General features: G+C 39.9%; 1 protein-coding gene across 1 annotated transcript; it reads right to left on the bottom strand.

The window, feature by feature from the left end:
- Positions 1–20: 20 nt before the first annotated feature.
- prkacab (protein kinase, cAMP-dependent, catalytic, alpha, genome duplicate b) lies at positions 21–15754 on the bottom strand. Its single transcript, XM_058084093.2, has 11 exons — positions 15162–15754; positions 13121–13182; positions 11982–12110; positions 7799–7897; positions 5723–5805; positions 5436–5562; positions 4672–4767; positions 4065–4187; positions 3636–3695; positions 3433–3537; positions 21–2783 (listed from the first exon to the last, which is right to left on the bottom strand). The coding sequence occupies exons 1-11, from the start codon at positions 15205–15207 to the stop codon at positions 2658–2660; spliced, it is 1056 nt and encodes a 351-aa protein (XP_057940076.1). The 5' UTR covers positions 15208–15754; the 3' UTR covers positions 21–2657.
- Positions 15755–16872: the final 1118 nt, after the last annotated feature.

Below are 16872 nucleotides of genomic sequence, written 5' to 3'. Positions count from 1 at the left end.
AACGCCACGCAACTTCAACAGAATTTCAGAAGTAAAACTTTATTGGAATGATACTCATGTTGCAAAATATTACACTTTTTGTCACTCCTCCCGTGACTTCCCTTTGAAGTGTGTGTTTTGTTAAAGTGTATGCGTGGGGTTAACATGGTTCACATTGGGATCTCCCATTTCCTAAAAGTGCCACAATCTGTACCCGCGTTGTGGAAGATGTACCCCTGCAGAAACATCAAGGAGACACAATATGAATTTGGTATCATAACTTCCCATTGTTCATGTTTGTCCATCATGATAATAGTCAACAACACTGAATGGATGAAATACACCAAGTATCAAGAAGCCTCAACAAGTGGTCCAGATGAATATACTGTAATTATCATAAATAATAAATGACATGTACACCTCAGCCTTATTTGAATGAACATAACTTAATTGCTCAATTGCTCCTTTACTGTATTGTTGGATTATGCTTGGTTAGTCTTTGAAACATGTGACCACACAACTGTTATCTTTGTTATATTTCACTTTCATTCCATAAAACACAATTGTGACAATTCTGCCCTTGCAAGTCATTTAAATGCGTGGCCGGTACTTCCTAAATTTATAAGTTTAATTGGAATATCCTGCAGTAAAACTGGGGGGCATTGCATTTGAGATGTCATGCAGACAAAATGGAAGGAATGCTGGGATTCATTGTTGGTGGAAAAAAAAACAACATAGGTTGAACATACAGTTAGAACATTATGGTTTAACCTTAGTCAAACTATTTGAGACGGACGGAAAGAATGAAATCACCTGAAATTCTGTGGTTAAACAAAATTAATGTCCCGACAGGTGCCTATAAATAAAATAAAAAAGTATATATATTTTTTGTGACTGATTGCCAGGTAATTGTGAACAATGCATGTTTGAATACCCCCCCAGGTGTAAGAAAGTCAGCCATATAAAGCACTAAACCACCGATAACCTCATTATTATTTTCATAACATTCATGAATTAAAAAAAAAACAAAAAACATGAAGCTTTTACAAGCCACTGTACACTTTTTACAGCGCAGAATGTGACGGAAGAAACCCTACCAAAGTATTGTGGCACACTACAATCCGGCTGCAAAATAATATTCAAAGGCTTCAACATTTGAAAGCAAACACCATATTTTATTAATTTTTTTTTTTTTTTTTAGAATTCCTGAATGTCCAAATGCTAAAAAGACCACCGTGCTGCATGTTGCTGAAATACTTGCTAAAGGACGCATTGACCAGATGTGTCACGTACTTGAAATAGGCAAGTTGTACAGTGCACTAGGAACCATGTTATCCTCTAACAAAAAGGCGTTCTTCCTTTAACTGGCCGCTTTACTGGTATGGTCATTATTTTTTTACATTGTCGTCACCACATGAAAATACATTGTTGATGAAAAAAAAAAAAAAAAAAGGTGATGGACCACAGTTCAATATTTCAAGTGATAAGAAGAACAGGCTGGGGATATTTAAAAAATTAAAAAAAAAAAAAAGGACACAAATAAGACCACCATCAATGACAGATCAAAGTGCTCCGGTGATCCAGAAGCAATTTGAGGTAGTCTGCCTCAGACAGTCTTTTACAGGGCAAAAAAACATGCAGAACCAATGTTGCCAGTAGATGAGCGCTGAGTGTCGACAGCACGGGCTTATGTCCAGTCACAAAACTTAAACGGAAGGGCAAAACTGTGGAAGACACTAATCAAATATCTAAAAATTCCCTTTTGTTCCTTTTTAATTCCAACCAGAACTTGAAATTTTCCATGTCATGAGTTATGCTCATTGAATATCCCCGTTGAGTGATATGTTCAAACCTGAGATACCATGTGACGGTGTTCCTTCCACTATTAAAACACAGATTTTGCATTCCCGCTTTCTTTGTGTTAGCGTGACATGATATCGGCGGAGACACATTTTAAACATTAAAAGTGTTTTTTTTTTTTTGTGGAGATGGACAAAGTCTTGCTATGCTAACAATGAGAATAAAGACTCATAGTCAACGTGAGTGACTTTCCTGTCTGACTGCATCATATGGTTTGTTTTTCCATTGCCGGTCAATATAAAAGCATACAGAGTCAGGGAGGAAAAAAATGAATAGTTTCAAAATCAAAAATTGATTGATGAAACCTCTTTCACTTATCAGGGGAAAAGGCCAGCCAATTATTAATGTGAATTTAGACTTCCGGCTTGCGAAAGTCTCAGTGAGCTTCACGTATTACGACAAACAGATGGAATGGTTGATGCTAACAGTTTTGCCTCTCCTGGGCCGCAAATGTGAAGAACGGAACAAGGAACGATACCAGCAGGGAGGAAACTGTGTCGCAGCGATTCTAAACAAAAGGGGTTCCCCGCATCTATGAATTTGAAGCACACCTTCATTATAAAGGGATCCAAACATGAGATAGAATCGTAAAGTAAAGTAGAACAGAAAAAGGCAACACTGCTGGTAATCGGTTTTCTTGCTCTCTCTTATCGCCTCTCCATACCATTTCCCCCCCCTTTTTGCAGCTGGTGCTTGTGATTGTGACAGGAGACGGACGGCACGCTCCTTCTTAGATCTCCCACTTGACCAGCATAGCTCTGACCCCCCCCTGCTTTCTCATCAACTCCCTCCCTCATTCACTCACTCGCTCGCTCACTTTAGAACTCAGCAAACTCCTTGGCACATTTCTCATTGAAGGAAATGCGAATCTCCTCCTCCTCGTAGTCGTCAAAGTTGCTGGTGTCGCCTGGTCCCTTAAACTTGGGGACGAATGGCGCTTCCACCTGTAGACAAACAAAATGACAGGTGACATGTTTGTACGTATACAAATTACATTTTTGGTATTTTTGTGGTATTTTCTGCAATCGGCGGTATGTGCTCTGGCAAGAATGAGGCAGCTGACAGCAATTTTTGAGCAGACTTGACGTAGAGAGTGCTGGAATATATAACATTTGCAGCATTATAACATCTTTTGCCATCCTCACAAGGGTTGCCAGCATGCTGGAGCCTATCCCAGCTGTCTTTAAGTGACCCTGGACTGGTCACCAGCCAATCACATATAGACACATATAGGCAAACAACCATTCACACTCACATTCATTCAGTCGTCAATCAACCTAGCATGTTTTTGGAACATGCTTGCACGGGGGAAAACATGCAAACCCCACACAGATAACCGAGCCTGAGCGGGGAATTGAACCCCGGGTCTCTTGTTTGGCCTGCATGTTAACCACTCACCGTGCAGCCCATTTGCGCTAGTCAGTTGTTTGTATTTTTTTTCGATCTTCTTCAGTCAGCTCACTTCCTGATTCCTTTTTGAATGATATATATTTATATATATTGAGGGCGGCACGGCGGTCTAGTGGTCAGCGCACAGACCTCACAGCCAGGAGACCAGGGTTCAATTCCACCCTCGGCCATCTCTGCACACACCTTTTTCTGGTAAATGGCGATCCAGTCGGTGGTTGAAAACCACTTGTGTCCTTTGATGTCGTTGACCCCGTTCTTGAGGTTCCCGTAGCGTTTTGTTAAATCAACCTTAAGATAATGTAAATACATTTCCTCCATTATCATTAGTGTGGGAAAAAACATATTTCACGTGTCGTTCAAACAATGCAATATTGCAATATTTTTACCTGTAGCAAGTTCCTCAGAAGGTCCTTTAGGTCTGAGCTGAAGTGAGATGGGAAACGCACCTAAAACAGACAATAAAGGTGCTTTTCTCAAAAAGCAAGGTTGCTCTTGACCAGGGCGGGGCATAATAATGCATAATAATCAAATTGGTCAACTAATTCAATATTATTTCAAATACAATTGAGGCAAATGAGGATTCAGTTGTTGATCTGGTCTCCACTGGTTTGTGGTCTCAAGAAGAACCGCCCCACATTGACTAAAGCAACAATCTTTAGGCTTTTAGTCCACACAAGCTGAGGTCTCTGGCGAGTGACTACATTTTATTTAAAAGTGTCATCTTCTTATATCAAAATATCAAGTCTAAACTGATTGATTTTTAAATAATTAATAATACAAATTAAATGGAAGTATACTAAGTGGGTGAAACTTACCTTCCCTGATACAATCTTCTCATAGATCTGAATAGGCTGGTCAGCAAAGAAAGGGGGGTACCCCGCTGCCATTTCATAGACCAGTACGCCCAGGGCCCACCAGTCCACCGCCTTGTTATACCCCTAATTATCACAAGCGGCACACAAGATTTGGATTATTATGAGGTGTCTTATAAACAGGTAGTGTCAAAACAGCCCCGTCGTCATCTTCTTATAGACAGTAAGCGGTCATCACTTTCAGCGTTTCATGGTTGTGTACATATAGACAAACAACCATTCACACTCACATTCATACCTATGGACAATTTGGAGTGGCCAATTAACCTAGCATGTTTTTGGAATGTGGGAGGAAACCGGAAAAACCCACGCATGCACGGGGAGAACATGCAAACTCCACACAGAGATGGCCGAGGGTGGAATTGAACCCTGGTCTCCTAGCTGTGAGGCCTGCGTGCTAACCACTAGACCACCGTGCCGCCCAGAATATTTTCATTAAAAAAAAAAAAAAAAAAAGAAGATTAATCAAATACCAAAATAGTTGTTGTTGAATTGGATTAATCGATTAATTGTTCTGCAAATTCTGCAAATACATAAAAATGTGGTTTACCTTGCTGAGAATGATTTCAGGGGCCAGATATTCCGGAGTGCCACACAGTGTCCAAGTCCTGCCCTTTACACGTTTGGCAAAGCCAAAATCTGTCACCTTTGAGGGGAAAAGTCACAGAAAAAGAATGAACACACACTTAAATTATGATTTTTGTACTTTTCAGAACTATAAATGTTGTTAGGATGTTGTATTCTCCTGTTAAACAATGCCAACGCGTCAGATAATGAGGTTAGCAAATTTTGGGATGGCTTGGGAACGCTTGGTTTGAGAGATCTTTTATCAAACAAGGAGCTTTGTGACATCAATGTGATCCGTACTTCCTTCTTTATGGGCATGCCCAGATATGCTGCAGAACTGCAAACCCCCAAGCTCTGCTTCCTTGTTTACGGTGTTAGAAATGGCTCTCAGGAAATGTTTCATTTGAGGGAAACATCAGGAAGAAGTGGTTGGAGTTACTTGGTTACTTGATAATCAGTATAATTTTAAAAAATCATAAATATACTAGTATTAACTTATAAATGTACACAATGCACAAGTGTTAACAGTGTATTTATGAGATTTGCTAATGAACATAATGTATAAATTTACCACCAAAAAACGCTACTACTACGGTACACATCATAATATTAATTATCATAATTGTGTGGGCGTGTCAGTCCTCTCAGATGTTTAAAAAAAATTACATTTAAAAATAAATAAAAACACCCGTTTTCAGTGATCGCTATACCTCGAGTGATTTTTAGTCAGGCGCCACTCGCATTTACCTGTATGTAGCCCTGTTGGTCTATGAGAAGGTTTTCAGGTTTCAGGTCTCTGTAAATCAGGTCCAGAGCATGCAGGTACTCAAAGGTCAGAACAATTTGAGCAGCGTAGAACCGAGCATGAGGCTCACTGCAAATGTAGACATAGATGCAAAGGTGTTGAGGCATACAGCACGGTGAGGAACTTACATACAACGTAAACACAACTCAGTGTCTTCTGAAAGGACTTGAATAGTTTTTCATGTCCCAACCAAATGCTTGTGTGGTATAAATCTCAATTAGGTACTAACCTAAATCTGCCAATTCTCCGTAGATGGGAAAACATCTCTCCACCCGGCACGTACTCCATTACCATGTAGAGGTTAGTGTTGTCCTGTGGAAAAGTGAGTGGAAGACGTGCTCAGCATAGAAATGATTTTTAGGGGGCTAAAGGGAGATTACACAAGGGAATGGTCGCCAGTCAATTACAGGGTAGTGGTGTGTCGGTCATGAACGAACGGGTCAAAAAAACTAGTTCTTTTTTGTGAACGGAATGAATGAGGTCACCGCCGCTAATATACACGTTCATTACATTCAGTTGCAAATACTTTTTTTTGATTGGCTGGAGAGTCAGTTCACCATTCCTTTTGCAGGGCGGGACGATCTGCACGCCTCGACACTGTCGGTGACCTCGTTCATTCCGTTCACAAAAAAGAACTAGGTCTTTTGACCCGTTCGTGACTGACACACCACTAGTCATCACGTGTTGTTGTGCCGTTGAGTCGGAACGAACGTGAACATGAGTGAACGGACTGAATCAACACGGCTGACCGGGTCGATGCACAGGGGGAGATCACAGGTTAACGACCAATTGACCGAAATGACCAAAATGACCAAAATGACCAAAGTGATCAAAAATGAACAAAATGAACAAAATGAACGGATCTTTTTACTGAATGATCAGGCTCACTGAAATGAACGGCTTTGCCCACCACTATTACAGGGCACATATAGAGGGGCAGACTTATCATTTGGCAAACACAGGTAATTGCTTAGGACTTCAAGGCTCCCCCAAGCATCTCATAAAAAACGATTATTGATTTGTTTTAAAGTATATAATACTGTTTTTATTTTAATTCACATGTTTAAAACTTTATCAAATGTGTAAATCTATCATGATCTTTACGACTACTCCCCTTACTTTTTCATGCAATGGACTAGTCCATGTTACTGCGCATGTGCACACTGATTCAGAAAGATGGCGGCAAAAACAAAGTTGTTGTCGCGCTGAAGCAGAGTTATCCGAGTGAAGCGGAGAAAACTACCAAAGTTGTCAACCATTTTCGAGGTACAAACATAGACATACAACAACAAGAGCCAAATGCTCTTGAGAATAGCATTGCTGCTGCGGAAGTAGTTCTCGGGATGAAGCTGAGCCCAAGCGTGATGCTATTCATCGCAAGGATGTGAGTATTAAAGCGGTAAACTACATTAAATGTTGCTTCACGTTCTTATAAATTACAGTAAAAACGTTGAGATGATTCACTCGTTAAGTAATAATAACACCCCGTGAACATTTTAAAGGCTAATTTTGCTTACGAAATGGGATAGATTTTGTATTAGTAGTACTAACAAAAAATAAACAAATCTTAAATATTAATATTTATCATCTACCAACTTAGAGGATGATAACCATTAATATTTAAAATACGATCTGGGATGGTATATAAACATGGGTAAGTACAACATTAAATAACTTGTGTTGTGGTGAGAATAAAAGTGCAGTAAAAGGATGTAAAGGACCCCAATGCTGAGTTTGCCTTGGTGCCCCAGATGACAAAATACACCCCTGTGCATATAGACAAACAACCATTCACACTCACATTAACACCTACACTGAGCAGGAATCACATGGCTGGCTGCAAGAATGATAGCCCTGTTTTGTAATGTACAGGATATGCCACTAGAGGCCACTCAACAACAAGCAACTCCAGTAGTACCAAAGGGTCACAAAGTCCTGTTAAAACAGCAAGGGTACTGCCAGAAATTCAGCTGCAAATCAGCTTTGAGATATTTTACAAAATAGAAACTTCACTTGTTCACCATTTAGTGCGGTAAAATGTGTGAAAAGGCGTCAAAACCAGACACTGCCCAAGCATGTTAATAGGTTTATTTGAGGCATCAAGGGTATTCAATCCCAGGTCGTTCAAGGTGCATCCAAACCGCTTAAGTGGATAAAGCTTTAAGTGGAGCATGGCCAGCTGGGGAATCAGCACAGTGTCAAATGTTGAACATGTCTGCTGCAGGGATGTCAACACCATCCAACACACAAATTTGAGAAAACAAAACAAAACAAAAAACTCACAAACAACCACAACTCGCCCTACCTTGAAGGAGTACTCTAACCGCACCAGAAAAGGAAAATTGACAGCCTGAAGAATTCTCTTCTCATTCAGAGTGTGCTCTATCTGCTTCAGCTTCACCACCTAAAACATAGAGGAGGTGAAAAAGTATTGTGAGTATTAAATCACATGGAAAAGCACGTCAGCCCCAAAATAAAATCCTGATGTCAGAATTTTGAGCTTTTGGTGACCCTGTCTTAGTCCCCTTTATTATTTTATTTCATACCTTAGGCTTTTGTGCCAATCCCAATAACTTTCTCTCCCGCCCTTATTGTTTCACCTTTATCTTACTAGGTAAGATCAATTGCTCATTTGGCAAGAATCCCTTACAGAAAGTAAAAACAATACATATACAGTACACATGAATCCAAAATGTAAGCATACAACCAATGAGGAAAAGACAATGATGAAGTTCTGTGATCAACAGGTCAACATCAACAGTTAGTATCTGGTAATAGAGACATATTATGGAAATGTGACTTTTATATTGCTTGCCTAAATATTATATTTCGGTCTCTGGAGTGGCTGCTCTAAACAGGACTGTTTAAAGAGGGTTTTACGTGTGCTGTAACTCTTGATATTAGGACATTTTTACAAAAGCATGTTACAAACATGTGATTAAGACACAAAGAAATAGTTTAATCTGTGAAAAAAACAATATTTTTTTTTACTTTAATGTGAGAATGCAGCATTTCAAATTCAGTGAAACCTCTCAGGTTAAATATAGCACCCTCCACAAGTAAACAGTGAGGTTAATTCATTTTCTTTAGCTGTAGACTGAAAACATTTGGGTTTGACATATAAAAACATACAACCGGACAGCAACGTTTCAGCTTTTATTTCCAGACATCTGGATGCACTTAGAAGAAAGCACTTTTTGTTTGAACCCCACTCACTCAAGTACTGAAATATGACTATGTGTGTTTTGTTGTCCAGATGTGTCCTATTGAATTGTTTCTTTAATTAATAAATAGCAGTGAATGCCTACGCTAAGTTTCAGATTGCGCAGGATAGGTTTTGCCTGTGTATACTGTATTTAGAGGTGAAAACAACATGAAAACCGCTGTGTCCATGGGTGAAAAATAAGTAATTGTGAATCTGAGAGAAGTTGGAAAATCAATCAGAGCCATTGCACAATATTGGTCATATCCAGCACGGTGGTCTATCATTAAGGTCTGCCCAGTTTAGTCCGTTTTTTGGTTAACATCCACAAATGTTGCTAATATTTTGCCTCGGCTTGCAGGAGCTAGCCAGAGCTAACTGCTTCAGCAGCAGGGCTGCTGGATCTAACACAGAAAGCGCCTGCAACAAGTGAGCTAAATTTACAGTAAGCAGAGGTGATGTTAAATGTTCAGTGATTACGTTTGCACATGTTCTGCCTGTAACACTATAATTATTGTGCATAAAATGTGTTTTGTATTAAACTTTTAATTAAACTTTTTAATTGGATTTATCTTTTTTTTAATCTTCTGTGGGAGAAATTGTCTTGGTTAGAGTCTGTTTTGGTTTAAGTAGGACCTTCCGGAATGCATTAATGATGCTAATCAAGGAACCACTGTACAACCATCCTCAAAAAGAAATAAACCACTGGTGCATGTAAAGTACCAAGGAAAACATTAGCTGTTAGCTGGCTAATGCTAACAGTAACTGTTTACGTAAATTCGCCTTAATGATGTGACTCACCTCCCGCACCGTAACACTGCCGTCCCATGCTGGCGCTTTGTACCAGCCATGAACACAAACACACTTTCCTCTTCACACTTTTCTTTTGTTTTTCTTTTCTCAACGCACATAAACACCGAGCAAGTGCTACATTTCGGCACATCGTTGCCATGACAACAACCTGAGTCGGACATACACCAATAACACAATGGCACAGCGGTTAGAGCCTGATATTTGGCCCGTCGTCACCTCGACTCGAAATGTGTTCAGTTGCGCAGTGCGAACATTCAGCAGCATACGGATAATTCTTCCCATTTCAGGTTGTGCGGTGTGGCTTACAATAACACACTACAGTACAGAAGAGTTCAAATACTTTTGCCCAGCGTTATCAGTGCCAAAGATGATCTATACTCGCCGTGACTGAGCTTAAGTGTTTGTTATGTTTGGTAGATTGCTACTTCCTACTGGATTCCCATTCTCTTTGGCTTCATAGGACTTGTATGTTTTTTTATTTTTGTGAACTGAAGACTTAGATATTGACATTTTGTGATGAGCATTTAACATCTACAGTATCTCTTTGTGTTCCGTTACAAGGCTGAGCAGACTCTGATGTGTTGTTAGCTTCTCAATGGCGCATGCTTGTGACTCGTGATCATTACATTAGTTAAGAAATGAGAACTGTGAGGAGCATCAACGAAAAAAATATATATAATTCGTCATCAACATTAAGACTGTTTATATAGTGTTTTATTGTTTCTTATTGAGTAATATTGACTGGTTAACAACAAGCTGTATTTATATATAAAAATGTAAAAAAATTGGTACTTATGATGGGGATATTTTAGACTGGAAAAAAATTATTCCAAATGTAATTGACCTCAGTGGCATTGTGGTTGAAATTCAAAGTACCACTGTATTTTCTCTAACACACAATGTTTTAAGTTGCATTTTAACATTCTTAATATGGTAGAACCCCACTTTTTGGCCGGGGTTCCCTTTAAAAATAGGCTAATAATTTACACATGCTTGTAAATTTCATTTTTTGACATTCATCAAACATAAGCTAGGTGCGCCTTTTAACAAGATTTGCTTGATGAAGTGCCATGAGTTGCCGATTGAAATTGAAGCAGATTTAAATTTACATTGATAGCCACACAAAACGAACCATAAGCCTCCCTCAGTCATTGTACAAACCAAAAATCACACGCATGGAAACTTACACACTAATATACATGCAAAACAATACTATTTTATACACATCTATAACCCACAAGGCATGCTAGGTAACTTCTTGTTGTAGACATTTTTGAACGTACTCGTATTTCTTTCACATATTAACTTTATTTGTTGTCCATAGGTATTAATGTGAGTGTGAATGGTTGTTTGTCTATATGTGCCCTGTGATTTGCTGGCTACCAGTCCAGGGTGTACCCCGCCTCTCGCCCGAAGACAGCTGGGATAGGTTCCAGCAGGCCCGCAACCCTCGTGAGGATAAGTATAAAATGAATGAATGAATGTTAAAAGACAATAGTTGTGGCTGCCTGGAGAGCGCTAACTTTTGAACGTGTTGCAAGCATTATGTCGTGCCTTCTTCCTGCTCCGAGCATACAAGCTGTGCCGCAGGTAAATCATACATGCACAGGAACCATTGCTAAGCACTGGTGGTGTGATGTTGATGCAGTTGCAAACAATCATATTAATGAAACCACACTAAAGTGCAGTTTAAAGTTGAGGTAGTCCCAAATAACATTTGTGCCACTGTTTTATGATCATTTCAGGAACAATATTTTTGTATCCACAGATTAAAAAATTATTTGAAATGAATTATCCTCATTAGGGTTGCGGGGGTATGCCGGAGCCTATACCAGCTGACTTCGGGCAGGGTGGACTGGACTGATTGCCAGCCAATGGCAGGTCACATATAGACAAACAACCATTCACAATTACATTCATATTTATGGATAATTAACCTAACAGGTTTTTGGAATGTGGCAGGAAACCGGAGCACCTGAAGAAATCCCACACAGGGTAAGAAACATGCAAACTCCACACAGACATACCCAAGGGGAGATTCAAACCCAGGTCTACATGCAAAGTCCAGTTTCTCTGATTCAACACTCAGTTTCATAATAATAGGATGACCGTGTCTTCTGTAGACCACCTTTGGGGCAAGACCTCAAATTGGGCATTAAACAGTACCACCATACTCGACCTGGTAGCCTTAATTGTGGACAGAATCCCCCCCCCCCCGTGCAAAACAATGTGAGCTTTCGCTTTATACCACGCTCTTCTCCTGTAGATATCTAGCTATGTGTTGGACAGGCGGTGTCTTAAGTCCACACACCATGTCATTCCCCTCTTGCTCAAGCTTGACCAGGTCCTCAATAAACATGCCACACAACCCGTGGACATTGGGTCCGCAACTGACCAGTTGAGAATCGCTGTTATATATATATGAGAAACACCTCTAAAATGACTTTTTCCCTGACCTTTGACCGGGACTGACCTTCTGCTTGTTGAGGATCTTCATGGCGTAGTGCTGTCCCGTTTCTCTGTGCCTCACCAGCATAACACGGCCAAATGAGCCTGTGCCCAGAGTTTTCAACCTCTCAAACTGCTCCAGGCAAGCAGTGTTCTGAATGGACCAAACACCAAGTGTTAGTTGAGTTAATTGTTCAGTGACAAAGACAGGGCAAGTGAAAGTTTAATTTTCTAATCTATCTGATAAGGACTCTGTTTTTTAAGAGTAAACTCTCCATGGGGTGATGCAATGAAACATTACATGTCATTTCTTGAGAATTACTGAAGCACAATATTATAATGTTTTAATGTTTCAGAGATGAGTGACATATATCTCCCATTTGCATACAGTTATACGTACCTGGACTTAGGTTACACTTTTAGGTCAGTCCTAAATTATTCATAGCCTGGACAAATTTTGAGAATGTTTATTTATTGACAAAACGGTATCTTTTAGCTGGAATTTACCCAAGAAAGTGGCAAAAGACTATAACATTATGCAACAATATGTTATTTTTAACAAATGTTTGTCGTAATGTGCTCTTTATTTAAGAAAACATATTTCTGACTTCTTCTGTAACTTTTCTGTAAGATTTCCAGCTATAAGTTGCATTGATTCCTGTTCTGTTCCACGTCGTGGTTGAGCTAGAGCCTATCCCAGCAGACTTTGCATGAGAACATATGGAACTGGTCACCAGTAGACAAAAAAAAAACGTTCACGCTGCCATTGAAAACAACACGTTAGAGTCTCCAATTAACATTGCATGCATGTTTGTTGACTATGGGGGGATGTGGACTACCTGGAGAACAGTAAGAAGATGCAAACAGGGGGTCCATGCTGAGGTTCGAACACACCTAGCTAAAAAAGCAGATGTACTAAACACACCGTATTACATCTCAGAAGATACCTATTCATCAAGTAAAAATTGACATTTAGCCTACAGGGTATGAATCATTTTGGGCTGAAGGGTTCATAATGCAGGCCACTGATTTATTTTTATTGGTGCTTAATATAGAAATGCAACACATTTTCATTATTTTGCACAAGCATATATTGCCTATTTGATAAGACAACATTGGACTGGTTCCTTGGATGATGATGACCACTTGTATAGCATCTCTCACCTGTTCAGGGTTCTCCCACTTCTTGAGGAAGTCCTCTTTGGCTTTAGCAAGGAACTCCTTGACTGGAAAAGACAAAACCAAGAGTGGTTTTATTTTCTTAAATAATGAAACTGGGAAAAAAATATATATCCACTATTATTTCATGACATCCTTAACACATTAAAGAATCAGATAAATGCCTTCAACTAAATTATTTTGTTACAAATTTTAATTAAAGGCCAAACACTGCATTCCTTCGGGGGTCACATGTTAGTCATCATAGTTTGTGAAGTGCAAAAATACAAAAATAGAACATCTTTTTTGCAATATTTTAGCCCTTAAATTCATAACAAAGTGGAGCTCAATTTTTGAATTTAAGACCAATGAAAATAGTGTAGTACTCAGTGTAGACACTCAGTTCCCAAGACGAGACGATACACAAGATTGGGTCTATGAGAACAAGAAAAGATTTTAACATTGCTTGAAAAGTATAACAAAAAAATATTAAAAATAGATTTTGCAATCTACTCATTTAATTTCCACTGTGGAATGAAATTATGGAGCAGATTGAGAACTCGATGCAGGAAAGAAGAAACAGTACAAGCGGTTGGTGTTTACAAAGTACAAGGAAGTAGCATACATCTAATCACTAACTTCTCATTTCTTAGAACTGCTTGAAGTATTAGATGGTCGGCACTCACTCACAACTACGAACTGCTGTATGTTCCATATCTAACTCATTGTATGGAAATTAACTCACTCACTGTGCTACAAAAACATCAGATAATCATTAATTCTATTTACAACTGGGAAAGAGTACATTTGGAATACAGACGGTGAAAAAATGTATTACAACTAATGGGAAACACATGAGGGGTAGGATTGAATAAGCTTTGCTTCTTCCTACTCCTTTTTGGACATGAAGTGTGAATTGTGCTGTGTGATTGATGTACTCCAGTGTAGCTTATGCATGTTCAAAATAAATTAAACCATTACCATATGTTTCTGTCAACTATTAACATTTCAGCACTCATTATTATATATTTATCAATATTATATACGATAGCATACATTATCAATACAGTACAGCCCTTAACTCTCATTGTAATACATTGTGATACTTCCTTATCATTTTCTTAGGGTATTTCAATTTGGTTTCTATTTCAAAATTGGTAAATAGTACATGTTGAATAAAGGCAACGCTGGATGACAAAGCTCAACTATATTTGCAAAATATCAGAACACTTGGAGTAAAAAAATCGCATTTCACTATGTGATTCGTGCAAAAGGAAACAAACTGAGAAGGTTTGAACAGTGAGTAAAGATGACGAGACATCCTATTAACACACTGACTGATGTCTGCACTCATTGGCCGAGAGATTGAGTACAAGTTCACACAATCACAGTTCAGGTCCAATTAATTAGGTGGTTATTGACCGATTGGCAAAAAAAATATACATTTACAAATGTGTTTATGGTTGCGCTTGTCACATATACTCATCTGTATACACCAGTCATTATTTGCACTATGACCCATTTATCAATGCACTAAAATTAATATATCTGCAATATGTCTGCTCCTGTGCAATACTATGTGTATATTTTGGATATCTTGTATATATCTTGTTAAATTGTCTTTTTTACTCTACTTTTTTAAAACTTGACTACTGCACTGAAAGGAGAAGTTCTCCAATCTCGTTGTACATCTTGTATAATGACAATAAAGGCCATTCCATTCCATAAAAAGGGTATGGAATAATAAAGAAAATAATATAGGGACGTGTTTCTGTGGGTTTTGTTCATATTTTGTTGCATATTTTGCTACAGGAGATGAGTGAAGCATTAGAAAAACACCTCAAAGTTCTATACCACTGCAAAGAGAACAATGTTATATTTATAATATGCATGTTGTACTGTGTGTATATATATATATATTTGTATATTACAGGTGCAGCAAATGGTTCTTAATACAAAAACAGGCCTTGACGTCACATTCTAAGCCCACAAGTTGGAGCTGTGCAGGTGATGCTCAGGTGTGAAGCGTGCTGCTTGCCGTACTTACCGCTTTCCATCTCGCTGCCCTTCCTGGCCGTGGGCGCGTTGCCCATGATGACAACTCGTCAAGGAGCGATCCGTCGTTATTGGGCCCCGTTAAGCAGCTCTAAGCTCGATTAGGAATCGACAGTATCGCCTAAATCCAGCCGGAGCGAACAAAGTGTTGATCTCGAACAGGCTGTCGACTGCTGATGCAGTGGATGGGGGTGCGGGCGCTCGTTCGGTGAGGTGATAAAATCTCGAATAGCTGATGTGTCTCGGGCCGCTAAAGCTTCCCAGATAGTGCGGAGCTCCGTCGGCCTGAACGACGGAGGACCAGTCTTCTCCTCAGCCTCCTTGCAGCCCCCACCGAAGGAGGCCCCCTGCCTTCCCACCTTCACCCCCAGCCTCTAAAAACACAGCAACACAGGAGGCAGGAATTCGGTGTTCTCGGTCGGAAAAGGCTGCCAACTTGGCGCTAGCCGACTTGGCTTTTTAAAAGTAAAATCTTCCCAGACATCGACGAGTATTCGCCCAAATCAACATTGGCCCCCCGTAGCCCCGGGGACGCGCGAGATGACGGAACTACAGCCCAATGAACGTCCCGCCCACTCTACTGAACCAGGCTTGAGTGACAGCAAATCTGCGGCTCTCCATTGGCCAGCAATCTACCGCGATGTCCAATGGAGCGCAGTGATTGGTTCAACGGTAGCATCCCGCCGTCCTACAAAACGAAGGTGGGGTGGTGGGGTGCTGGGGTAATGTCACTGATATTTGCCGCCTTTGCCGGTGCAGCTGACCCGGCGTGAGGGTACGGTGGCAAAGTCTACGATACTGTAATGACACCTAACTCTTAATTGGGTTCTCAGCAAAAACACACGCAATATGGCAACACCCCCCTCCTCCCCATTTCCCCCCACCGCCGCTAAGCGACTGATACACGTTTCACCAAGTGACGTCAGCCACGAGCTATTTTTAGAAATGTTGGTCAGAATGGAACGCACGCGCGGCGCGATCTGGCTAGCTTGGCAGGACGCGGCATGGCAGACGGACGCGGGAGGGAAGGAGACATGTTCTTCGGCGACGATCACACAAATACACCTACAGGCGGCTAAAACCAGGTGTCTTTAAGAATCATATTTCTTCAGTGTGCATTTTCTGAAAAACAAAAATACATACACAATACACACATTACACATATGAGGGGTTTATAAGTCAAAATGAATGAAAGGACCACCGGCAAATAATACAGCCTACAAAAACTAGCCACAAGTTGAATCCTTAAATGAACAATTAGACGATTTAAACCGTCAAAAAGTGCATGCATGACTTCATAATCAAACATATATATTTACATGTGCTTGTATATAGCTCCCCACCTGACCATGCCGCGACTTTACACTCAACTGTTTTGTTGTTTAGGAGACAAAATGGGTGAAAGCAAGTCTCCCCGCCTCCTTTTTTCCGTCCTGCTGTTGCCTAGCAACTTTAGGCTAGGGTGAAAATGGAGTGGTGAGTGATGTTGCTTTTTATGAATGAAATACAGGTGGTCCTGGGGGTTACAGACACGCCCCTTTGCTGGACTATGATGTGAGTCTAATGTATAATAATGTATAGCTAAATTAAGTCGTAAGTCACTCACACTGCACAAAATACACAAAAAAACACAAAATACAATAAATAAATACAAAACCTTTTCATCTCAATAATAAGAGCACTTTGGTGCTTAGTTGTTATTG

Source organism: Doryrhamphus excisus, linkage group LG9 (assembly GCF_037039965.1).
Source record: "Doryrhamphus excisus strain RoL-2023G ecotype Guam linkage group LG9, RoL_Dexc_Guam_v1.1, whole genome shotgun sequence".
NCBI classification, from domain to species: Eukaryota; Metazoa; Chordata; class Actinopteri; order Syngnathiformes; family Syngnathidae; genus Doryrhamphus; species Doryrhamphus excisus.
The sequence above is the reverse complement of the archived record's forward strand: the minus strand, read 5'-3'. Positions and strand labels throughout refer to the sequence as shown.

Excerpts from the sequence above, each read along its gene's own strand:
- prkacab (XM_058084093.2), bottom strand. The coding sequence starts at position 15,207 with ATGGGCAACGCGCCCACGGCCAGGAAGGGCAGCGAGATGGAAAGCG. Across the intron at positions 13,183-15,161 it reads GGGCAGCGAGATGGAAAGCG|TCAAGGAGTTCCTTGCTAAA; the intron begins GTAAGTACGGCA and ends TGTCTTTTCCAG. Across the intron at positions 12,111-13,120 it reads AGTGGGAGAACCCTGAACAG|AACACTGCTTGCCTGGAGCA; the intron begins GTGAGAGATGCT and ends TGGTCCATTCAG.